The sequence below is a fragment of the Thunnus thynnus genome, chromosome 1 (genome assembly GCF_963924715.1).
Source record: "Thunnus thynnus chromosome 1, fThuThy2.1, whole genome shotgun sequence".
Taxonomy (NCBI): domain Eukaryota; kingdom Metazoa; phylum Chordata; class Actinopteri; order Scombriformes; family Scombridae; genus Thunnus; species Thunnus thynnus.
In genome coordinates, this window is record NC_089517.1 from 24,036,984 (window position 1) to 24,062,491 (window position 25,508).

The 25,508-nt window shown below is 40.8% G+C and overlaps 1 protein-coding gene across 3 annotated transcripts; it reads right to left on the reverse strand.

The window, feature by feature from the left end:
* Window positions 1–1,360: 1,360 nt before the first annotated feature.
* fam120b (family with sequence similarity 120 member B) lies at window positions 1,361–22,316 on the reverse strand. 3 transcript variants are annotated; one of them, XM_067591887.1, is made up of 16 exons: window positions 22,211–22,316; window positions 22,028–22,099; window positions 17,570–17,689; window positions 15,579–15,769; window positions 15,045–15,178; window positions 14,827–14,949; window positions 14,297–14,488; window positions 13,498–13,756; window positions 13,210–13,393; window positions 12,763–12,864; window positions 12,192–12,364; window positions 9,907–9,999; window positions 6,699–6,905; window positions 6,417–6,537; window positions 1,952–2,240; window positions 1,361–1,857 (listed from the first exon to the last, which is right to left on the reverse strand). In XM_067591887.1, the coding sequence occupies exons 3-16, from the start codon at window positions 17,685–17,687 to the stop codon at window positions 1,827–1,829; spliced, it is 2,217 nt and encodes a 738-aa protein (XP_067447988.1). In that variant the 5' UTR covers window positions 17,688–17,689; window positions 22,028–22,099; window positions 22,211–22,316; the 3' UTR covers window positions 1,361–1,826. The 3 variants fall into 3 exon arrangements, with proteins under 3 accessions (XP_067447988.1, XP_067447979.1, XP_067447996.1); XM_067591878.1 differs by lacking the exons at window positions 22,028–22,099; window positions 22,211–22,316 and adding an exon at window positions 17,993–18,081; XM_067591895.1 differs by lacking the exons at window positions 22,028–22,099; window positions 22,211–22,316 and adding an exon at window positions 17,857–17,988.
* Between the last annotated feature and the right edge of the window lie 3,192 nt (window positions 22,317–25,508).

The window sequence follows — 25,508 nt, forward strand, 5'->3', positions numbered from 1 at the left end:
AAGCTTACTGTGAGAAGTCACCAGCTGATGCATCCTTCATATTTTGCAAAAACAAGCAGCCTCAATGGTTTTTATTTTCTTTTAAAATCAAGCATTCACCGATGGAATAATGACGACAGCGGATCTGAATCTGTGATGAGCCTGTATGTAGCTCTTAGTGATGAGTTGACAACTGAACTACACACAGTCTCACCGTCACTGTATCAACACTCTGATTTCCCCCTATTAGTTTCCATTTGTTGAGAAAATCCCTAAAATGTCTTTCTGCTCTGCGTATAAGCAAACACACACACAGAGGAATGAGAACACTCAGACGGAGGAACTTTCTCTGCATCCTTTTCCTCTCTGGTGGGTTTTACAACGTTCACGGTGCTACAGGAAGGCAGTCAGCCTGGATACATGGGCTACACGTTCCTTATCAACACACACACAGATGCCATAGCAATTTGACCCCCACTCACTAAATACGGTCGGTGTTGTCCTCACTGAGTGTGAAAATAATTTAAGCTATTATCACAGGTGGTGAAAATGAGTGCTAACTTCAGGTCAGCTTCAAACTGCAGTGATGTTTCAAATGCGTTGTTGGAGTAAAATGTTGGAATCTGCTTCTATTAGTCATGTTTACTGGACTCAGGTCTTTAAGATCAAAGTTTTATTGTGTGTAAAATATTGGTTGCTCACATTAGAAAGGATGAGTCGACAACAAAAGAAAGCACTCCTGTCTTTTGAGTTTACCAACAACAAATACAACTGTAGTATTGTGAAACTGACCTATTGATCTATATTACTGTAATTCAGGGTGACATGTGTGATATTTTGGGGATTTTTTCTGGCTAAAAACATATGTTGACTTTTGAAAGACACTTAAAAATAGTATCAAACGTTACCGAAGAGTAAAATCTATTATCAGAATAACATTTTTGCAACTCAAGGGGCCTGTTTCAGGAAGCAGGTTTAGTGAAAACTCTGAGTTATCTTGAGGTTCATCAACTCAGAGTTCAGGGTTAGAATCAGAGTTTGCTGAACCTGCTTTCTGAAACAGGCCCCAGGCCTCTATAAACAAGGATAGTATTGTTTATTTATGCAGGGCTGGTCGGCACAAAGCACAAAACAAAGTGTTTCAAGTATAACCCCATTAGAGTCCATTACTGACAACTTTCTTTTGTATCTGAATAAACAGAAACTTCGGTTGCTTTACTTAATTTTTGACATGTCATTCATGACTCCTGGTATCAGATTATAGAAGTGTATAAATCTCTGGTGCTGCTGTCCTGTTTCAGCCGATATTCGATACCAGCATGACTGTTTCTCTAGTTAAAACCATTACTTTAAAAGGATTATGGCACTGGATACACACAGCTCTTAAGATCTTTGCTTTTTATTGTGAAAGATAAGAGGAAAAAACAGGCTTGAGGATTAACCATTAATCCACTTCTCAGTGCATGTTTGAAGTGGGTCGTTGTGTTTGTTTGGTGGGTTCTCCTTCGTACAGTTCATTTCTGTCACAGTGAGAAATGTAGTCTCCCTGAGATGAAGGAGGAGGCTTGTGACTGACTTAAAACGATGAACAAAAAGACAAATTTAGGGTTAAAACTAGCAAATGACACAAAGTATTCTTAATCTCTTCTTTCTGCCTCCTCTTAATCCCCATTTTTCTATCTACTGCATCCGTTAGACAAACATTATTCTTGACGGGTAATTCACTAATCAGTTTGTTCAGAGAAATTTGATTCCTTCACTCCTTTCATCAGGTCCTTCCCATCCTCTTAACTCCTCAAGTCCTCCCCTCTAATCCTCTACTCCTCTCTTCTCTGTCAGGGTCGAGTTTATGTTCCGGGACCAGGAGGCTGCGACCATCTGAGGAGAGAGGAGAGAGAAGAAACATGACATTATACAACACATAAGAACAGGAGAAACATGAGAGAAGAACAGAAAAGGGTACTGGTGTTACCTCGGAGCCAGCTGGTATCTCCCTCTGCTGCGATACGATCTGCCTCTGGACTGTTTCGGAGGAGGATTCGTGCTCTGGAGACCTCCATCATTGCAGTAAGGATAAGACTGAGGGTGAAAATGTTGACCTCCTCTCATCCCTTGTCCTCTGTGTCCTCCTCTCTCCCACATGTGCTCTCGGTTTTCATATCCATGGTCTTGTCTTGACTCTCCTCTCTCCCTCCAATCTCCTCCACTTCGATGACCTCCTGTCATCTCCCTCCAGCTCTCGCCGCCACCTGAAGACCAACCTAAAAGTGAGAAAAGTAATATTTAAAGGCCCTGAAAAATGATTTTATCAACCAGATTCTTGCAATAAGCAATAACTCCTACATCAACACACTCTTTCAGCTGGAATTACCTCAAATTTGGCTATTTTTTTATGAGAGGTTTCTGTATTTCTGTTTTTTTTTTAGACAGCGAGACGTCAAGAGAGGAAAGAGAGAGAAGTGCAACAAAGATCCCCAGTTGGAGTCAAAGCAGGAACGCTGTGGTTTATAGTCGACATCTTAACCTCTACATCTTGGGTGCAACCCGAGTGTTGACTCCTTAATGAATTGTAACTAAGGATGTTTTTTTGTCTGAGCTGTGACTTTGATTGCCACTTTTTAGTCATGAATATTTAATGTTAAAGAGAAAAAAAATCACATTTGAACCAGGTTTTTAGAGGTGATATTAATATAACTATCACTTGGATTCAGTTTCTCAGTCTCAGGTACACAGCGTCCATCCATAAGATGTTAGTTTTTCTGCTGAATTATAGATCACCTTTTCATGTTTGAAAATGAACTTTGATGGAATCCATAAGTGATAAATTATGTTTGATACTTCAGCACTGACTTTTCAATCAACAATCTTGGTTAAATGCCCCATTCCATGATGCAATGCAAAAAGTATTGCAATTGTTCCCTCTTCTTTTATACACACACACACAGCTTGCCTTTTAAGTCTGTCCACAATCATTTCAAGGCTACCCGCACGGAAAAGCAAAAAACAAAACAATCACAGAGGACATATGCAGTCATTGAGTCTGACAAACGTCGCCAGTGTTGAAAGCTGAATTATTCAAAGAAAGAAAAAAAAGTCTCATGAAGCTGGATGCCATCAGATCTCCTTGTCAAACTGTCATGTAAACTAAGATGAAACAGATTTTTGTATTGTTTTCATCCAAAATGATGTTTTAGATTATTGTAGTTGGTAACATTTGCTCAATTATGGGTCATAAAAATGAGCGAAATGTTTCTTGACTCCTGTTTAACCGCTGCACCAAATTCAGAAACGCCCCTGATGTACTTTTCACTTAAGGAGATTTGACAGATGTGGCAGATTTTTAGCCAATTACAAAGTGCTTGAAATAAGACATCAAGTCCAACTTTAGATCTCACCAGAAGGGAGCTCTAGCCTTCAAGGCCAAATCAGGCCGCCATCCTACCATCAACCCACTGACTGAGTGTGAAAATGCAGAAAAAAAAGCAGATGAAAGCATGCCATGCGTAAGCCAGCGATGTGTCAAGCAGGCCACAAGCACCCAGGTCTATTTCTGTCGTTGTTATGTCTTTTGGAAAACTCAAGATTTAGATTCAGATTAAACCAAAAGAGGGAGGCAAATAAGATTAGAGAGATTAGATTTCTATGATAGAGTAAACAGTTAATTTATCGGAGGACAGATTAGAGGTACATCACCGCTCTCAGTCAGAGCAGAGTAAAATATACTCCACCAAAAAATGTGAGTAAATCTGAAAATGAGGTTGTTTTCATTTACTTTGTGTCTTTTTTGGACAGAAATAAACTGTAGAGACATGGGAGAGCAACTACACTGGATTCACTGTTCAAGTGTAATTGCGAGGGCAGGCAGGCAGAGGAGATATTTGCTGAGGAGACTAAACATCAGGCCTGATTCCAAACAAAAACCAAACCGGGCCCTCAACGATACCACATAGCGCCACCACTACTCTCACGCACACACACATACTCTCTCTCTGTCTCTCTCTCTCTCTCTCTCTCTCACACACACATACACACACACACACACACACTCCATATCCCCCACAGTTCTGTAGTAATGATTGCTGTCTGCGTCTGGCAGAAATGAAACACTGAGGTATAAAGAGTGTATAGCCTTCCATCTATAAAACCAGAAACATCCTCATGAGACCCACAGGGGTTGACTTGGGCAAAAAGCAGACAGTTCGGCGCAAATCGAAGACTCTGCGCCAACATGGCATGCAGTCGCTTTTTAGAAACAGTTGATATAAAAGGTTTATAAGTCACTGGGTTGAATAGAAACTACGGGTTCACATTTCATGAGCTACTGCTGACTCGTCCTCGCTGATTGACCACTGAGCAGGATGGAGTCTGTAAACTACAGAAAAGTCTTGTACCGACAGGGAGCGGGGCTTTGCTTAAATGATAAATCTGGTGATGTTCTATATTTTTCTTATTGTCAGCAAATCCTGTGTGAAGACTGGAGCTGAAACAGTTAGTTTATCGATTGATTATTGAATCCAGTGAAAATAAATCTGCAACGATTTTGGTAACTGATTAATTGTTTAAGAAATCTTTTTAGTAAAAGAGCCAAAAATTCACTGGTTCCAGCTTCTTAAATGTGGATGTTTGCTGCTTGTCTCTGGTAACAAATTGAATTTCTTTGGGTTTTGGACTGTCAGTTGAATTAAAAAAGGCATTTGAAGCCGTCAACTTAGACTATGCGATCTTGTGATGGGCAATTTTCAGTATTTTCTGAAATCCTGTAGCTGAAACCTGATATAGTGTATTCCTCTGCACTGTAGAACTTCATTTCTGTCCAAAAATGATTAAAAACACATCAGTGACTAAGACTGTTGCACTAAGTGACATGTTCCTTCACTACAGTGAACATGGGCACTGTCATTTATTTTGAGTCAATCCAACACACACTGTTCTGCTGCCATAAATACTAGTCAGTACACCAAATCTGCATCCTGAGAAAGTACCAAGCAAATACACAACTCACTCCTTTCTGAGTAACTTTTGCTAAAAACTACAGTGTCCAGCTACTTTAGGAAATTACTGAGCCTTTTTTCTAGAAATTAAAATATATATTTGTGACTGTTTGTTAAGATTTACAACTTCAGTAGAAACCAGTTTGTTTGGAGCTGAGAGGGACTGAAGGTAGAGTCATTGGAAAGTATTGAGAGACAGACTTGTGGAGGGATTTGCTGATAGTAAGAAAACTATAGAATATCCTGCACACTACAGCGAAGACCTTTGTACAGTATATTGACAGGCAACATGACCAGTTCAGTAGGTGTGTTAGATGGTGAAGACTGCATGTATCTCCAGTCTGAACTCTGAAGGCTCAGAGAACAACAGCAAAACATGAAAAGGGGAATCAAGAGAGGGGGAGAGGGAAGGACGGAGAAAATAAAAGGATGAAGAGTAAAACAGAGGGGAACAACTGAGGGGAAGGGGAGCAGAAAGAGGGGAGAGACAGAGAGAGAAGCCTGTAATCAGTTAGTCTTGTTGTGTGTCTTAAAATAGAGCTCTCCCAGCCTATAAACAGAAACCTACTATTACTAGCGCACTGACAAAGCAAGTCTCGGATCCAAACGTGCACGTGTGCGTGTGTGCACACACAGCGTGGTATGTGTTAAGGCCACAGCACACATGGAGCTCGTTACAGCACGGCCCTCTGGGTAATGTGGTTCTGTGAGGGGCACCAGAGAACTACAACCACAGATCAACTGTCAGATTAAAATGGTACTTCTCCATTTGGCTCCAGGAGTATTTTCATCAGTTTTTTTTTTTTATATGAGCTACAGTGTGTTTCTGCCATTCAGATCACTGGATTCTCTTCAGTTCTCTGAGCTCTGGCCAGTGTTGAATAACAAAGACTGGCTCCAAAAAATAAAAACTGAACTACTGGAGCCTTAAAAATAATAGAAACATCATTACTCTGCTGTTATGATGTTTCTCTTGGCATTTTTCTTTTGTACTGCATAGTTCACAGTATAGATAACGACAGGAAACATAGGAAGAGAGAAAGTCATGACATGCAATAAAGGTCCCAAGCAGGAATTGCACCGAGGTTATTGTGGTTATATGGTCTGTATCTTAACCACTAGTCCACCAGGGCGCCCTAGAGACACCATAAAATTTCTTAATTCAGGTCAAAATGTTTTTCTCTCTCTGACCTTTATTTAACCGGGACAGTCTCAAGATCAAACACTCTTTCTTCAAAGAGCCCTCGCCAAAATGGCAGCATAATTATGCTACCCGGAACAACGGAGAACCGTAAATTGTTTCGGATAAATATATACGAGCAGCGACCCACAGAACAAATAATGGCTCACAAACACCAGACACGAGCGGGAGGAGAGAGTTCACTTGGCAGGTGGCTGAAGTGGTCAGTGGGTGATGTGTATCAGTCGGTCAGTCAGATATCTCACCTGTGTGTCTGTCTCTGTATCTGGCTTCTGGGCTGGGTCTGGACTGCAGGACTCTGCTTCTCCTCCTGCAAGCCTCTGTAAGTTTCTCTCTCAGGTGGAGAAACAGAGACAGACAGGAAGACTGGAAGGAGAGGCAGACAGTAACTCACTTAACTTACTCATGATTAAGACACATGACTCAAAATCATCTTATTCATGTATGATAGAATAGACAGAAGACAACTTTGTCACTTTTCTCTCTGACACACACATTCCCCTTTTTGTTTTTCTGTCTCCACTCACATCGCTGTCCAACAGCACAGTGTCTTCTGCGCCGCTGTGTGCCAGCAGGTACTTTGAGTGGAACAGCCGTCCGTCGAAGCTGTGCCAAGGCAGCAGGGCAGCGCTGGGCAGCGGGCAGCCGCTGGCAGAGTTTGCACCCAGCAGGTGGCTCAGTCCTCGAACATAGAGCGATCCCAGCTGCACTGCCCGACTGGAGAGGACAGGAAGCTGAGAGCCAAGACAGAAAGAAGTTTGGGGTTCACATTTGGTTGGTAGCACATCTTTATTACGAGGCCTGGTGCTTTGTTGTATCTTCTGTCACAAATTGTTGGACTTTAAATTTGCAGATGACACAGCAGCAGCAGCAGCAGCAGCAGTAGTGACTCTTCTGAGCTGCCAGCAAGTCACACTTCACTCCACCACATGTGACAATAAATTCCTTCACCTCAAATTTTCACAAACTAAAAAACAGATCCTCAGTCCACCACAGTAACGGACCACACAGGCAGTCACTGCACTGTCCATGGAGACAGACCAGTTTACAAATATAATCAATAAATGTACACTATTATTACAAGATATGTATCTTGATTTGATTAAAAAAAACTTAACTCAAGATGCACATGCTGGCTTTTTTCCTGAGCTTTAAATAAAATGTATCATTTTGATGACAAAGTGGCAATATCATCATACTATTCATATTAATAGAGCTTGAATTGAGACATAATGCTTGAGGTATTAATAGTAACTTTGACTTCAATTAACACTCTACAAATATCAGCATCATTGAAAGAGCTCTGCTGTAGAAAACCATCTGTTTCTTCAATATGCTCAGTGTCACCACTTGGAACACATTTCTTAAACTTCTATTCACAGCTGCTGAAATAATTGGTGTTTCCCAACACAAATTTGCACAACATCATCTGCTCAGCACTGACACATAAATAACAGAGCTATAAAAGAGTCAGACCACCCACTTCACGTCACCTCTCGTCACTTTACTCTACGCTAGCTAGCTATCTAACTAGCTATCTTTAGCTGACAGAAGTGATCAGCTGTGTTAGTATGAGTTGATTGATAAAAGGAAAGGAAACTGTTAATGGCCATAAAGGGGAGGAACAGAGAGAAGAAACTGGATGAGATCGACAAATAAAAAGAGGATGATATACAAGCTTAAAGTAATGACAGCAGTCGCTAACAGCAGGCAGCTGTTCTCCGTGTGTGTGTGTGCTATCTGCTCTCACCTGTTCTCTGGAAGATAGCACTGATAACAGTGATTACGTGTACACACACACACACACACTCACATACAGCCCTGCCTGCCACCTGCTTCCAGTCAAACACAGCTTCACCTTCTGAAAACAATGAACCACTGGACAGAGACACAAAAGCCTGACGGTGCACACAAACAAACCAACACAAAGAGAGAGAGAGAGAGAGAGAAAGATAAAGAGCAACGTGAAGAAAGACTGAGAAAGAGAAAGTGGTTGAGTGTAAAAAGTAGTAGAATATGAGTACACACAACGTGAGAGAAAGACAAAAGACAGAAACACAGACGCACAAGAATTTGTGTGTGTGTGTGTCCAGCGGGGCGGAGTGTGTTTGATGTAAATAGATCTGTGTGGTGAGCGTCAGACAGGCGACTGTCGCCAGCACACTCTCTCTGTCACACACACACACACACACACACACACACACACACACACACACACCACAATCACAGTCCCATGGGGAGGAATGTTGCAACAAAACCAACGCATCCCAAAACCTCCCCACAACCCCTTTCCCCTAAACACACACAAATAAATGTTGTGACTCATTTTCACTCAGTTGAGCACACACACACACACACACACATATACACAGCATTCTAATAAATTAACTTTCATTTTTAAAAAACTATTTTGCGCATTTTGGTGGAATAAAAAGGCAGATTTTCAATTTGTACTGTGATATCCTGATGTGTGGACGTTGCTCTTGTATATATGTGAATCTGTATCTCTCTGCAGGTTCTACACACACACACGCATGTGCAAATGAAAACACAATCAAAAACCTAAAATTGACAGTTTGATAACCCACATCTCAGTGCATATGTGCGTATATTATGTGTTTTATATATGTGTCACTCAGTTGACTCCCCTCCTGCAGCACTGAACTTCTCCCAGACAGGATATTCAAATCAACGCCCAGCCCTAATTATTGTGTAGAAAACAGACGAGCAGCAAAAATACAAATTACTAGACGTAAGTATGGTAATTAAGCAGTAAAAATAAATGGGGCTACAACAAGGCAGCAAGCAGCACGGCCATTTTCCCAGAGAATGGAAAAGCAAAGCTGACTCTCTGATTCTGGTAACTGGGAGCTCACAAGTCTCATCAGCCGAGTTCACCGTGAGAAGATAGAAGTATCGGTGCCTCACTGGTTTCAGTCACCGCGCTGTCTAGATCAGGGCTGCGACTAATGATTATTTTCATTATTGATTAATCAGTTATTTCTTCTGAATAACTGATTAATCATTTTTCAAATATGTCAAAATGTTCATCAAAAGTTCTCGGAGCTCAGGTTGATGTCTTCAAATTGCTTGTTTTGATAAATCAAACCCAAAGAAATTCTAATTACAATTAAATCAGTTGATTATATTTATTTAACCATCAGCTATTATTGAAAACATCTGTTTTAAAAGTCACATATGTGCTTTAATAAATTACATCAGTGATGTTTTCTAACACAGAAATTCTTTCAATCTGTTTAACCACATCAACACTGAGGTTGTGTTTGTACAAATATGTGAAGGTCTCATTATTTTAGCCTTTATTTTTAAAAAAATCTGGACATTTATCCATGTTCATATTGAAATATAAAGAATTTGGTGAAAATCATATTTGAAAAGTCTATAATACAAAAATACCATCACACAGTTAAACCAAAATTGTTTGTTTGTTTGTTTGTTTTCTTCAACAGATTCTCATTCAGCAGCTTAACTGTGTTTTCTCTCCATTTTTCTCTTCACTTTCTAATTACTGGAAACATTTTCTGAGCTGTACTGTAAACAGCAGAGAACACAACATTTTTTTGGTGCACTAGGACATAAAAATGAGGTGAAAATTACAAAAAAGAAATCTGGTTGTCTTACAAAATCTGGCTATGATTGATTGAAATCACTAAAAATAAAAGAATGATTGACCTTGTTTACAGTATGTGTTGTGTGTTTGTGCTTGTAGCTGACCTTGATCTGTTGAAGCTCCTGAGGGGATTTTAGTCTCAGACACACAGCCTGACTCAGGTAAGCATCCACGTCCTCTAAAGACAGAGCTGGTACCTGGACACACACAAATACACAAACACACAAGCACAAGCGCGCACACACACACACACACACACACACACACACACAGAGGCAAATATATGGTTAGCCAATTCAATCACATCCCAGTGTGTCTTCTATGTGGGTCAGTTTGTTTTGTCTGCTCTCTGCGCAACAATTCAACAGAGAAAGAAACAATGCTGACTGCAGAAACAAGGCTGCCCAGTTGTGTGTTCAAAACAAACAAACCCTGAAGCTATTTAAATAGAAGAGTGGCGAGTGAATGTGAATGCAGCAGTGATCAGACAACAACAGCTACTGTTGTCTGTCAGCCTGTCTGCTCATCTTTGATTGTCTACTCGTCTAACGGTCCATCTAACAAGCTGCTCTTCAGCCTGTCTGTTGGTCCTTCGTCCATTTAAACAACCGGTTAAAAGTGTCCGTCTGACAGTTTGTCCAAAAATCTGTCTGGAAGCTGCAGTTATCTAATTTGCCTTTAAGCTAATAGTGTACTCAATTGTAATGAGTGTTTAATCAAACAAATTCATCAGGTACTTTGCATAACTTCATTGATTTAAAGAAAAGGTGGTCATTTCATAAGCCATTTCACAATTTTTCTTTTGAATGGCGAATAGATTTGTTTGATTAAAAAATTTCTGGTAGCCTACTGGTAGCTAAAACATCTTTAAGCGGGGAAGGATAATGTGAATGAGATGTTTTTCTGCTCGTCATTCATTCACTTATTCATTTTAGAGAACAAGCATCAGAAAGCAGGAACTGTCATCCTTTTTTACAAATGGGATTTACAGAAGGAGACAGCACTAACATTGTAAAAAGAAATCTAAAGAAACTAAGCAAACACATTTTATACATTTCCCAACACAAAGATGTTAAAGTTAAGTTGAAGCACTCTTGTTAAATATGCAAAGAAAGTCAAAACGTCTGAAAGCTCAAGACAATATTTTCATTCACATTTCCTTTTCAAATTGTTCATAGCGAAGTTGATTAAATGAGGATAAACTCTAAGTATAATTTTTGTTTATCTTCAGCAAAATGACGCATGTACTTTTGTCCAAGTGATCCTGTGATCTCTGTTGTTTTGGAGTTCAGATGACGTCCATGCAAAACGCACAAAAGCAAAAGCTCTTTTTTCACATACTCTGAAAAGCAATCATGAGGCGTTACATAAGGATTACACACATCAAAAATGTTTATAGCTTAAAATTTACGCCCAAAATAAAAACAGAAATGTAGTGAGGCGAATTAAGAAATGGCTCTGTTCAAAGCCCTCGGGTGGTTATCAGAGCAGTTGTTGACGTAAGAGCTGCAGCTGCAAAGACCGGTGTCTGTGGCTAAACTGGGCACTCAGTGGGTGATAATGGTTACCATCAAGCCATGACAAAACAACACAGAACAGACCGTCAACAAGAGATGTTTAACTTCACATCACATGTTGACAAAAGAGCAGAATAATTGTTGTATATGTGTTATAGATGCTAATCCCAAATCAAAAGCTGACTTGTATGTTTAAGTGTCACCAAATAACATTTGGTCTTTCATTTTCTGTTTACATAAATCACCAAGTATAGCTTTACTCCACATATGCTGCCATTATCTTGGCTGAAATGCCTAAATACAAACTGAATGCATTGTATTCAACCGTTTCATTTAACAGCTTAACTTATTCATTGGTGCCGAAGCAAAACACGCAGCTGGGCAAATGAAAACCAAAAGAGAGACATATCAAACACAGTGGAGACGTCATCATTTTCAACTTGCCCGTTACTAACGATGTTTTCATGCTTTCTGCAACTGGAACATCAAATATCACTCAAAAGAAGGTTGTGCACGTGAAATAAGTACTAGTAACTTCAGAGAAAATCACTTGTATGTCTTTTCAATTAAAATAAAATAAAACTAAATTAATTTGCCATTTGTGATTGTTTTTATACATTTAGTTAGAGGAAATAAGTCTAATGATCAAAACATTTGACTGAATGTACAAATCTTTGATTGGGAATGTGAATCCGTCTTACTCATCTTTATGAGGACTTAAGAAAAAGTGTGTCCACCTTTTCCTGTTTAATTAATGTGACTTTGGTTCAATAAATGCTCTCCTCAGCATTCATTTGAGTTTGACTTATGACATCTGTTTTCTTTCATCATTAAGTGCTAAAATATATCAAACCATAAAAAGTTAACATTACCTGGAGGGCTATGTAGGTGACTAGACAGAGAGCAGCCAGGAGAGAGTCTTCCACAGCTCCATACAACTCAGAGAACTCCTGGCAGTCAAAAATTGAAAAGAAGGACACCAGACGAAGAGTAGAAATGTCAGGACCAGTGCCGAACCACAACAAGTCCAGACTGGGCTGATGGCCTACAAATTCAGACACAGACACAATACTTTGGTGTTTGGCCTTGAAAACACTAACATGACCAGATGTCTGTAATGTGTTAAACATATTAAGCTTGATTTCACTGTCTTTTCCATCCAGAGGCAAATATTCTGAAACCACTTGCTCATTAGAGAGGGATACATCATTCCAGGGAAACCACATGACTACTTTTGTTGCTCGTTACCTGGAGCATTGTAAACTTGCAGAGCACTACCCAAAACTGGAACAGTTTATCATCATCCGAACAAGGGAAATTGTATAAAAAGACCTTATTTCCTCATTTTTTTAACTTGCATCAGCTGGCCTAACTAGAGTTAAATCCTAACCTGAGCCTAAGAATACAGAGACTAGTATATTGAGAAACCAGCAGGTACAGTACATGGGAGGCTAACTGGGACGGGGTGGACCAAGTCAGGTTCCTTCAGAGGGTTTCCAGGGTAGACAAACCATTCCCTGATTGCTGGAGGTTCCTCGATGCTGTCTGAAAACACACACATAACAGTCAAGGTTACACTTAGTTTGACTTCTCCTCACTGCACAACATAAAAAGGTGACAACACAAACTCCACTGCCAAGCGTGTATTTCCTCCGAAGTGTGCATATATGTGTATGTCCATGTGTATGTGAACAGTCTGCAGGGCTTGTATACCATCAACTGAAATTTACTTTCTCCTCAGCAGTGTATGTTTACATTTACATGTGTGTTGTGATTTTCTGACTGTGCATATGGGGTTTCCAGAATGTGTGTGTCAGCATGTGTGCGTTTATGTCAACAAACGTTTGTGTATGAGTGTGTGTGACCCATCCTGTATGTCTGCTGTCCTACCATCACGCCTGTGCAGCAGCAGCAGACTGTAGATGTGTTGTCTGCAGGACTTGTAGACGAGGGCCTGAGGCAGCAGTTCATTGTCCTCTTCATCCTCCAGACTGTTGCTACATTCAACCACTCCCTCACACACAACATTGTAAACCATGAAACCCTCTGCCGCTACATGCTTCTCTCTACACGCCTGGAGAAAACCACAAAGAAAGACATATTTAGCCAATCTGGCATTTGGCACTCTCTCAAAACAGAAGAGATTTCAACAACACACGTATGTGGTACAGAACATACCTTTAATATTTCTGGACTGACATATTTCTCAAAGGCGGAGGGAAAGCTGTCATCCCGCTGAAAAGCTTCCTGTTCAGGCAGTGAGTAGGAGCGAACGCCCCTCTCCAGGAGCTCTCTGTCTGGATCTGACAAGTCCAGAGACTGAGGAATAAGTCTGGACTCTTCTTCCTCCCTGCCCCACAAAGAACTCACAAGCTGGGATACAGCTAGCACCATCTGCCCCCGAGGAGCTCCAGAGAGCGGAGCAGGATGCATTTCCCTGGGAGACAGAAGACTTAGCTTTACTGTGAATTCAACAGAAGTTCTCATCAGATCTTTAACCAACTTGGCTCACCGTCACATTAAGCTGAGATCAGTGATTTTAGTCAGCAGAGTGCAGACCGAAGTAAACAACTGTGGTTTAGCAACTCCTTATTTCCTAAACTATGAAAAATGAAGACAGAGCACAAAGCTGACTTAAGTACTACACAGATCATAAACAGATAAGTTAAAGTATTCTGATTAAGGCTATCAAAAACAATTTTTGTTTTGTTTGAAACAAGTTCTCGGAAAATGATTTCAGTCAGCTATTTTTGGTTGAGCACCCAAGCAGCAGGAAAACAAACACACACACACACACACACACACACATATATATATATATATATGTATATGTATGTATATATGTATGTGTATATGTATATCTATAAATCTACATGGAAGGTAAGAGGAATTACATTTTTAATTAAATATTCAGAGATCACATTATTACAATTACACAATATTAATATTGAGCAAATCAAACCAAAACCTCAGACACCTGTATGTTGCCATGGCATTGTTCCTGATGTGCTGCATCCGCTCCTCTGACACCACATCGTTTCCTAGGAGACATGCCAGCAGTGGTAGCTGGGTAACAGACAGTCCAATGGCTCGGCAGAGCCTCTGTCGGTCGTATAGGATAGTGGTGAGACTTTCTAGCCGCAGATTTGCCACTGACAAGTAAGGAGCACTTCAAAAGACAAAATTACACATTTGGATCAGGAATTTTATCCGCATTTTATCAATTTAATTTAATTAGTTTTCCATGACTTATCAATGTTATGAAGTACCACAATCTATAATCAAATTCAGCACTTGAGCTGTAAGTAGTAAGTAGGATAAGTCATTCTGCAGGTAACTCAGTTCTACAGGGTTTAAGTATTTGACTGTATAATTTAACATGCAGATTTACCGTAACAGAGATCAGAGTTCTGATCCCTAAAGAAGGACACTCTTCAGTTTTGGTAACAGCTTGCTTTTACTTATTCTGATTTAAAAAGACATTATAACGTAATAACTTTAACAAACCTGTCATATATGAGGAAGTCTGTGTCCTGTCCCAGAATGCCCATGCTGCCATGACGACAGGCATATCTGGCGATCTCATAGTCAGCCTCCTGCACTGTGGAAAACACTTCCTGACCCAGCGACCTGCAAGCAATAATGAAATCTATAATAAGAAGAAATTAATATTGAGCGACATTATTAGAGACAATTAACACCAATAACAAGAACCAAAATTTGACCTGAGGGCAAAGGGTGTGAATGTTGCCAGGCCAGAAGGAAGAACGAAGAGATTTCCACCAGGCTGCTCTCCATGTTCCTTAATGTGACGAAATACCTTACACACCTCCCCGTTTACTCTGCGTCTCCTCTTCACCTGTAGACGGGAAAAGATGTTGTTTGTATACAAGAGATTGTGAATGTAATCTCACAAGACTAGCTGCGTAAAATCTACTAATTCAAAGGTCACTATGTGAAATCACAGGGTATGACTTCACTTTGCTTTGTGCTATTCAAGTGGGCAAGAAGATACGGAAAAACATGACCAAAATGTTAGAGCTGGCATGTTCTCAAGGACATCAAGTAGGCACCTTATATTAAAGGTGAAATACAATCGAGATATCTTAATCTGCTTAATCTGCTTAATCTGCTTAAAGAAAGAACTCTGTAACTGAAGACAGAAATGGGCTGACAGTCTTTCAGTAGACACAATTTAAAGGCGTGTTAAACACAAAAATCTAAATATGTATGCTTAAAGAAAGTGTTTCTTTCCTCACCCACTCCCGCCTCTTCTTCTCTTCAACCACTCCATCAAAGAAGAAGACCAGTCTAATACCTGCTGAGGTGAAGCTCTCCACCCAGCTCTTCAGGGCGTCCATGTACTCCCTCCACTGCCCCCCACACACCCAGTCCTTACATGAGTACCAGTGGCGCAGGCAGGCCATACCATCCACAATGAGTGTAGGACCTACAGTACATGAGAGTTAAATACAAATGTGGGCTTGCATGTTAACCCACTCTGAGCCAACGAACATCCCATAAATTACTTAATCAATTCAACAAATGAGCTAAACAAAGTGCAGCTGATCAAACTTCTTTTTTTTTCCTTAAAGGATAGGTTCACAGTTTTTCAAGTCTGTCTTGAAACAACAGTCAGGTGTCCAAATAAACACTGAAAGAGGTTTTCCTCTGTTCATACTGCTGCTTCAGCAGTCTGAGTTAGTCATATCAGATGGATATCTGCCACATTTACAGTCTTTATAGCATCATATTCCTTCTTTGTGTTTCCCTGTTGAGCTGCTGTGGAAGTATAGTAACAAAAAGAGGGACTTTGACACTAAAAAGGCTGTAACGTTGAAAGATGTCTATTTGATTTGACTAATTTGGATGACTGAAGCTTCATATTACCTTCAGATAAACATTGTAAGTGCATTATGAAGGGATCTTCTAACAGTCAGTATGAACAGGATGAAAGATTATGGCAAGAAAAAACTATTTCAGTGTTAGACTTGAAAAATTGTGAACCTGTCCTTTAATGTTGGGCCGCTAGCCCTGCCTCTCAATGTTTCACTTTGATCTGCATCCATGTTAGCACAACTTTAATCTATCAAACTACTAAAATTACTGATGTATGTCTGTCTGTTATCAACAGCAGGGTTGGTCCTTTTACCCATATCATTGCCATGCAAATGTGATTTCCAGGCTTATAATTAGGAATACTGGATGTAAAGTGGTGGTAAATATTACCACTATTGATAAGAATCAGAAACTGTTTATTAGCCAAGTGTGCAAGCATACAAACAATGTGTCTTAGCGTTTGCTCCAACAAATGCAACATAGAATAATAAAAATAGAACAAGAGTAAGGTAATAATAATAATGAAATAAACAAAGTAGTACCAAAAGTAAATGAAAACAGAATGGAAAAGTAATAGTTTTGAAATGGGATATAAAACTTGAAACGAAATACTGACTGTACAAAGGAAATATGGACTGTGCTACGAACCAAGAAGTGATGACAAGTGCAAAAATTAAATGTGTCATGTGCAATAAATACTTAATTATGTGACAGTCGAGGTTGAATGCAATGTACAATGTACAAAGTCCAGTTTGATTAAATATATTAAAGTGACCAATGCTGGGATTGAATGAGGGCTGTGAAATGTAAAGTCCAGTTTGATAACAGCACAGTTGTTTAGAAGAGCAACAGCTTCTGGGAAGAAGCTGTTCCTGTGTCTGCTGGTGGATGACGTTTTTATGGCTCTCAGTCTTTTTCCTGAGGGGAGAGGTTCAAAGAGTCTGTGTCCAGGGAGATGCTATTTTAGAAAATATATATGTATATATAATAAACTGCTGCTGATCACCAAAAGTAATATTTAAGTATAAATTCGAAATATACTCAGATTTCATTAAGTGCTGATGTGTATGATGTAAATTACTATGACAGGCTTACGATACACAAGATGTAGATATACAGATTTACATTTGTGCCATTGATGCAGTGTGTTATATAAAGTGACGTTGCGATGAGTAAACAGTTTAACATTGACTAACAGTAATAAGCACATATAAAGATGCTCTTAGTAATGTTATAATATTAATAGTACAAGGCATACAAACACTGGTAGTCAGTTGAATGTAGTATATACCTGCATTTGTACAGTAGAGATTAAACTGCTTGAGGTAAACACATTCATTCATATCAGCTTGATCAATATCCTCCCCAGTTTTTTGAAAAGTACAATCGGTTTTCACAGAAGAAACTCAACTGGTAGTGTGATCTGTGGTTTGGGCAGCATGCTGTCTGGCCATCTCTCTCAGGTTCACAGTCACACGGGCCTCTGGACAGCAGCAGTCCACAAACTGCTGAAGACCTTTCACTCCCATATCTACAGAAACAGAAATAGAGAGACAGGGTGAGACAACGACACAGACTCGTTCATTATAAACTTTTTAAGGTGGCAGGATGCTAAATGATGCCAGAATATTGTGTCTGCTCCCTCATATCTTTCCTATCACCCTCTGTTTGGTTATTCAGTTTTCAGTGAGAACAAACCTCAATGCTAACAGCTAAACTCATTGATTCCTGCACAGCTCCGGGTCTCGCCGTTGCAAACCATCACGTTATGTATTAAGTTGTGTCTGCAAATACATTTACTACCAAATATTGCTTTACACAGCTAACAACTTACTTTAAATTCTCGGTATAATCGAGCGGCTTGTATCCTGGTTGTGTTCATGGGTTGTTATGCAAATTACTTCCTGTCATCTACGCGTGGCGTCATCACGTTGCAAAACAAAACACACGTGCTGGTAGGCGCATGGAGTCCACCCATGGATGTATTATAATACCACTACTACTACTACTACTACTACTATTAGTAATAATAATAATAATAATAATAATAATAATAATAATAATAATAATACATCTTATGATACATCCATGAGCCACCACGACCATCATCTTAGGTTATATATAATAGTAGTCTCAGGAAGTCATCTTAGTGATTCATTCAAATATAAGACTACGAGGACCAAAAATAAAACATTTACCGTTAATATAAGTTTTAATGTTTAGTCATACTGCTGTAATTAAAAAATAAACACCTTAATATGGCATGAATAAGAATGGACCATTGAGGTTTTGTAGGCTCAGTCTTCCCATAAACTCTCCAGGCCAGGATCAGAGACTGGCTAATTGCTCTCTGGGCTCTCCTGGAGAATGGGGGCTCTTCTCTTTTCTGGAGTCACAAGCTATTAGGTCTACATTCAACACAAAGCACCCCCGTCCCTTCCACTCTATTGTCTGAGCTAAATAAAGAAAGGGACATATGCTGGCTGTCAGTCCAGCTGTCAGCATCTGTCGTTCCTCAGCCAGATGCTCTGTGGACTGGGAAGACAATCCACCCCTCCCAGTCAACTGATCTTCAAGGAGAGGAGGAGCTGTGTTGTAAATCTGCCTCCTGTGTGTGCACCGGAAAGTTATGGCCACTGGACTCATGAAGACCACATTTTGGCCAACATATTTGGCCCATGTTTCCCAATAGCGGCTACGGCTAAAATGACCATACTTCCATTGTTTAGCCTTAAGAATGCTTCTAGGAAACAGCTGCCCTGGATGTGTGCAGATGTTGAATCAACAGCTGCAATACCTATTCTTCTCTTCGCCCACTTGTCTTATAGCTACAGATTTATGTTTAAAACTGATGAACTGAGGAGCTGAAGGTGATTTCTCAGATTTAGGTCTATGTCGCCATAATAAGACTGAATTACGTAAACAACAACACTGTACATAGCACAACAACATGACAGACACTTCAACACAATACACACTAAAAATCAAATCGTGACCAAGTGATTTTTAGTGTGTAACAATACAAGACAAAAAAGAGGCATGAGAGGGTCAGAACAGATGATAATAACTTTATAACGTATCCAAGCACATAGTGGCACATACTGTACTGTAGGTAGATTATTGTGTGTTATACAGTTATGTGTTGAATTCAAGGCTGGTGATCAGGATTGAGGTAGGTACTGAAGAAAAAGGGTGTTGTTTTCTAGAGTGGAGCTGCACTTGATGGATAATTTAGGTCTATCTTCCAATTTACCAGCCACCACCACCTAGCTACTGTTACTGACATTAAAATAAATGCTGTGTGATATGTAAGTTTAGAGAGTTCATCCAGGAGTGACGTGGTTGGACAAAGGGGGATAGCCTGCTCATGACCGCCGACCAAAAGTATCGTCCTTAGAGCCAGAAAGCATGAAAATAATCCTCTATTGTTTGTGGGCAGCGAAGACATTAAGCTAGTTAGTTTCTGACTTGCATTATCAGGGTTTTGAACTGAAAGTGTTGGAAATTCATTTTGTTTTCACTTTAGTTGAATTGCTGAATAAAATCATAGATGTGGGCGTCAATTTAGATGTCTGTAACCAGGCTATCATGTTGCATATCAAAATGAAAATGTGCCCACAAATGTGCTCACTAGTGATAGATACATAAAAACACAAATATACTGTTGTATGTAGCAACATATACATCCATGTCCCTTCATATATCCTCTTTATGTGGACACAAATAACTAATAGTAGGAAGGAGCATGTGTGATCAGCAGGAGCCGTTGCCTCCTTCTCCTCCTCCTCCTCCTCCTCCTCCTCCTCCTCCACCCCTCCCCTCTCCTGACCAAAGCTTGACTCAGGAGAAACAGAGGCAGATGTTCCAGGAGCACACGACTGCCCTCAGCCCTACCCCCCAGCACCTCCCATTTGTACTGGATCAGCAGTTAACCCCCGGAAAGAATTGACCATACAAGCACACACACACACATACAAAGAACACCGCTGCCCAAATCTGTACTGGCTCAACAGTTGTCCGACTGAATGAACAACACACACACACACACACACACACACACACACACATATACGCACCAAGTGCTGTCCAAATCCCCTCAGTGTCCCTGATAGTAGCCACCCTGGGGTCAGGCCTGGTGTCAGCGTCCAGGGTCTCTCTGGGCAGCTGGCCTGGCTAATCCTGCTGCTGGAGGCCACTGGTTCTCAAACTAAAGGCCAAGGACCCCCAGGGGGCCACAGGGCAGGGATCTCAGGGAGCAGGGAGAGTGTGATTTGTTCAAAATACAGGGGTTGTTGTTTGTTTGTTTGCTTGTTTTGGTTTCAAATCAAACATTATGCTCCGGACGTCTCATGGGAATTTCAAATTCTGTGTTCGTCACGGGTCATCATCATCTTCAAAAGCAGATTCACCATGTGGCGAAGCACTGTTAAAACCTACAGAACTTTATTTAAACTCCAATCACAAACAAGAATATTTTATGCTGAATTTCAGGGAAATGTAATATAATACCATGCATAAAACATCTAGAGATGTTTCATTCAGTGTAATGGTGCAGCCATGAAACAAAAAATCTAATTTTTAATATTTCACTCAACATTATCAGTTAATCTTCCTACTATTTTCTTGATGAATCAATGAATAGCCTATAGGATATCAGTCTATAAATGTTGAATCAGCAAATTACTTGTTTAGTGCGACAGTCCAAAATGCAAAAATGTAATATCACAAAAGACAAATAAAAGCAGAAAATCCTCACATTTGAGAAGCTAAAACTAAGTAAAGTTGCCGATTAATTTTCTGTCAATTAACTAATTGATGAGGCCTAACTGACTAATAGTTTAAGCTCTTCTCAATGTAAACAAACTTAAATGAAGCACTGGAAAATACAGAATATCTGATGTCCAAGTGTAAAAAATGTTTTCATCTAGTGTTGAAACCATTGAAACAATTCAAAAGGAATATTGAAGATACTGAAGCTCAAAAGGTAAAAATACCTCATCTTATTACAGATTACATCCATATTTTTCCACTAAATGGACCCTCTGTCTTTCATAAAATGGTAAACAATGACTCACACAGGACCACCAAAACATAACACAGGTGTAATTTAAGTTTGTGTCTCACATTCAGGCTAACAGGTGGCATAAGCTGCTACATTCCTGACTGGGATGGTAGGTATAGGCGGCCCCGGGTCTTTGTGGCTCTGATTGGGAAGGGGGGCACGTGAGTCTCAAGTTTCTGACATCACAGTGTTGTTGTTGCTGGGGGAGTCTGATCCATCAAGCCACACGACTCTCCTTTTATCATTATAATCAGCACAGGAAAGATCCTCAACACATCAGGATCTGCACCTGCACCTATCTATCTATCTATCTATCTATCTATCCATCTATCTATCTATCTGCTCCTCTCAACATGATGTGATGGAACGAATGCATGAATCCAATAAATTTGACTAGCTCAGGGGCTTCAACTAATTGAATATTGGTCTCTATTCAGCCGTACTAAAACTCTTTCAGCCCAGGCACAAATTAAACATTTCATTGAGCACCAGAGCTAATTAAAACATACCAGTTCTCCTGCCGTGCATGTGGGAACCTGCAGCATAGAAGGAGTTACATTTGTTCTGGCTCAAATTGAATGATCCAGAGTTGTGCCTCTTTCCAGCTCCCTGTGAACTTTGATTGCTATAACTGACCAGACCAAAGGCTGCCATGCTATGTGCAATGGTTAGTGTGTGTGTCCAGTGTGTGTGTGTGTGTTGATGTGATGGTGATGATGTGGAGGTTCCCACGACGGCCATCCATCCATTTCTTGGCACGCACACAAACACACACACACACACACTGGCCATATGGCCACCTCATACCCGTTGCATGCCTCCACTGTGATTTGGCCCAGGAACCCACCGAGCAACTAGTAGCTTCACCTACAAAGGCTTCTAGTTTGGAAATGACAGAATGGAGAGAAATAAAAGAGATGACAGTCAGCAGAAGCAGATTCACTGAGACACACAGAAGAAGACAGAAAGAGAGAAATGAAGAGACTTTACATAGGTAGAGATGAGGGAAGCCATTTGGTAGGTTGGTTGGTGTTGTGGTGTTTGGTGAGCAGATGGCCGGGGCTCGAGGAGGGGCGTGTCTTGTCCTCGCGACCCTTCACAAATCACACGGCTCTCCCCCGAGGGGCTCGCGACTCGCCGTTCAATAAGAATCAATGGGAATTACTTCGCGAGAGAAAGGGATGAATGGGCGGCGGGGCGCGAGACCTCTCCCTTTGTTGTCCCCCTGCGTGTCACAGAGCTCCTGGTCACACACACACACATACACACACACACACACACACACACACGCACACACACACACACACATACACACACACACGATCACGCGCACACACGCAGACACATACACACATAGACAATAGGAAAGCACTTCAGTTAAACAATCGACCTCCAGTTAAACAATTTTTTAACCTCATACACGCGCATGCGCACGTACGCACACATGCACACACACAAACACACACGCACAATGATCAGAGGGGAGGAGTTCCTACTTTCTGCTGTTTCCTTTAAGACACAATTAGAGAATCTCGTGGCATAAATTATGTTTTAGGGAAAAATGTCGTCTTGATGCTGGTGAACGAGGTGTGTGTTTGTGTGTGTGTGTGTGTGTGTGGGGGGGGGGGGGGGTTACTTTCCATCTCACCATGCCTTTCAGTCACGCTTTGCTGGCGTAATCGGAAAATGTGTGCCAAGTCATGGTGATGAATGACTGATAGTATATTGGCCTAATACAGAGAGGGAGAGAAAGAGCACAGGGCACCTCTGAAAGTCGGGATGAGTGTTAATAAAAGGCTTCGAGAGAGGGATTTTACGCCACGCCACATAGGAGCATTGTCGGCTATTGAGAAGGGGGCTGAAATCAACTGGTTAAATGAAATGAGCAGCGTCCTATAGCTAAACACACATACGGGTATCTCGAAAGACCGTGGCAGCCAAGGATAATAGTGTTAAAGCTTAAGGTTAAGGTCCTTCAATCGGCCTCAAAGAGTGTAAAGAGCACATCATGGACACGCAGACACATTAGGCAAAGGCCTCTCATTTATCTGTACTCTGACCCAGAGAGGAATTACAGCCAACTTGTTGGTCACCAAACTGTCTCCAGTGACACCAGGTGTAAAACACAGCAAGGCACAAATGAGCACAGTGAATCATCAGTTTATGAGGATAATATGGATTGAAGGTTTATCCGCAGTAATAAAGTTGTGCGCTGTGAATGAAGGCCTTGTTTTGGGACAGCAGCAGGCCAAATAATGCAAGGCAGCAGCTTCAATTAGAGTTGTTAATTAAGAACCCCCCCCCCACCCTCCCCACGGCGTGTGTGTGTGTGTGTGTGTGTGTGTGTGTGTGTGTGTGTGCGCGCGCGTGTTTAAATGTGTACACATAAAAATATCTGTGGTATTCTGCAGTAGAGCCTCTTGTTTTTCAGGCAGCACATTAAGCATCACTGCCTTCACCGACACATTAATAAAGAAATCAAATGGGGTCCTAATAGCTGTTGTGGTGGCTGACTTGACTGACAACAAGTGGCACCAAATCAGCTAACTGTCCTGTCTAATCAGCAACTCCCTTCTAGCCTTTCATTTCCTTTTTGTGAAGACAAATAGATCAAGTACTTGTTGCAGTGTTACAGCCACAGGTCACATAAACACATTACCATTGTGATATATTCAATGGTTTGTAAATAATTGTGTTTAAGCCTAGACTATAAAATAGCTGCTTTAGATTTGTGAATTATTAGATTTCAATTTATAATTAATTGACAGGACCTGCTATAAATCATAACCTCATAACTGCAGAGATAATCACATTAAGAGGAGATGATTGGTTTGATCATGGCAGATGTTTATGTTTGGAGAAAGGTGGACAATAATCATATACCAACTTCTTCAGCAGTTATTTCACAGCCTGAGATAAACTCATATTAACATCGTGTCAACAAGTGCGAATTCTTGCCCACATTTCTCTGCGGATACACACAGACACGCAGATTAGACGGTGGAGCCATGTGTGGTGTCAGTGTAATGTAGCTGCAGTTTATCGCGTTTTATCTGCTGTGATTGTATGCAGTATGCGGGAACTGAGATACTTTATCATCAAACATATTGTAAGATTACTGTTTACGCAACAAGCCATGCTCTCTCTCTCTCTCTCTCTCTCTCTCTCTCTCTCTCTCTCTCTCTCTCTCTCTCTCTCTCTCTCTCTCTCTCTGGTGTTGTATTATTGTGGGAGAGCAGGTGCTGCCGGCCCAATTACCATACAGCTGAAAGCACAAAGAAAAAAACTTTATTCCCTCTATGCCTTCCCTCCTCCTCATCCTCCTCCCCCTCCCTCTCCTCACAAAGTCCCTTAATGACAGCCACGCGAGTGACACACCACCAAGTCTTTTTTACTGCCTCTACCAAAGAGCGAGTAAGGGAAATACACAGGCATGCAATGAAAACGGTGTAGGTGTATTGGCCTGTGGCCATGTGGGGTTATTTTGGTGCGTCTTTGCGCACTTGGTTTGGTAAATATAATGTTTTACTCTCAAACACATAAAGCAGGGATTCATCTACTTAAAGTGGTTCAAAATATAATTTAGGAGTAAAAATAGAGAGCATCAATGGGAATTTGGGAAGTGATCGCCTTATAAACATACAGTCGGTTTTATGGGACATGGGGTGGACTCTATATTAATGCGACTAACGTCAAAGTGATGTTATTAAGTTATAGGGTGCTATGTTTAAGGGAAAACGCATGAACTGAGTGATCAAAAGTCTTGCATTTTTATGCCAGACATGACAGACTTTAGTTATATTACGTTATTTCCAATCATGTTAGATGACATAATATGTTAATGATGAGTGCGCACTTCATGAGGTGCGGTGTAGGACATTAGCCAAGAAATAAAGATAAGGTCATACGAACAGATCGACTTGTTTTAGGGGGGTGAACATGTGAAAACCACGGCAGGGGTAACACCATAGGAATGTGGCGGAGCAGATGGTCGTTGTAGCGCAGTTGGGGCGGCTGGCCGGCCGGCTGGGGAACAGGGGAGCAGGCCAGCCGAGGCTTTCACCATTAACCCCAAATATGAGAAGCCACCGTCCGCACCGGCTGCGGCGTATATAAATCACTTGATGCTGCGATGTGGAGGATTTCGTGCAGAGGTTAAAGAATTTGTCGGAATGTAAATTTGGGCCCTGCGTGTTGTGCTGTGGAGGAGGGAGGCATCAGGGGAAGCAAGGGGTTGTTGCACATTTAACAGCTCACTAGCCATTTGGTCTGTCCCTTTGAGAGAAAG

What these genes read in the sequence shown, in the direction of transcription:
- fam120b (XM_067591887.1), bottom strand. Translation starts at nt 17,687, where the DNA reads ATGGGAGTGAAAGGTCTTCAGCAGTTTGTGGACTGCTGCTGTCCAGAG. An exon ending in AGAAGAAGAGGCGGGAGTGG is followed by an intron (nt 15,179 to 15,578) that starts GTGAGGAAAGAA and finishes TCCCGTCTACAG; the next exon opens with GTGAAGAGGAGACGCAGAGT. An exon ending in CTGTGCTGTTGGACAGCGAT is followed by an intron (nt 6,538 to 6,698) that starts GTGAGTGGAGAC and finishes CTCTCCTTCCAG; the next exon opens with TCTTCCTGTCTGTCTCTGTT.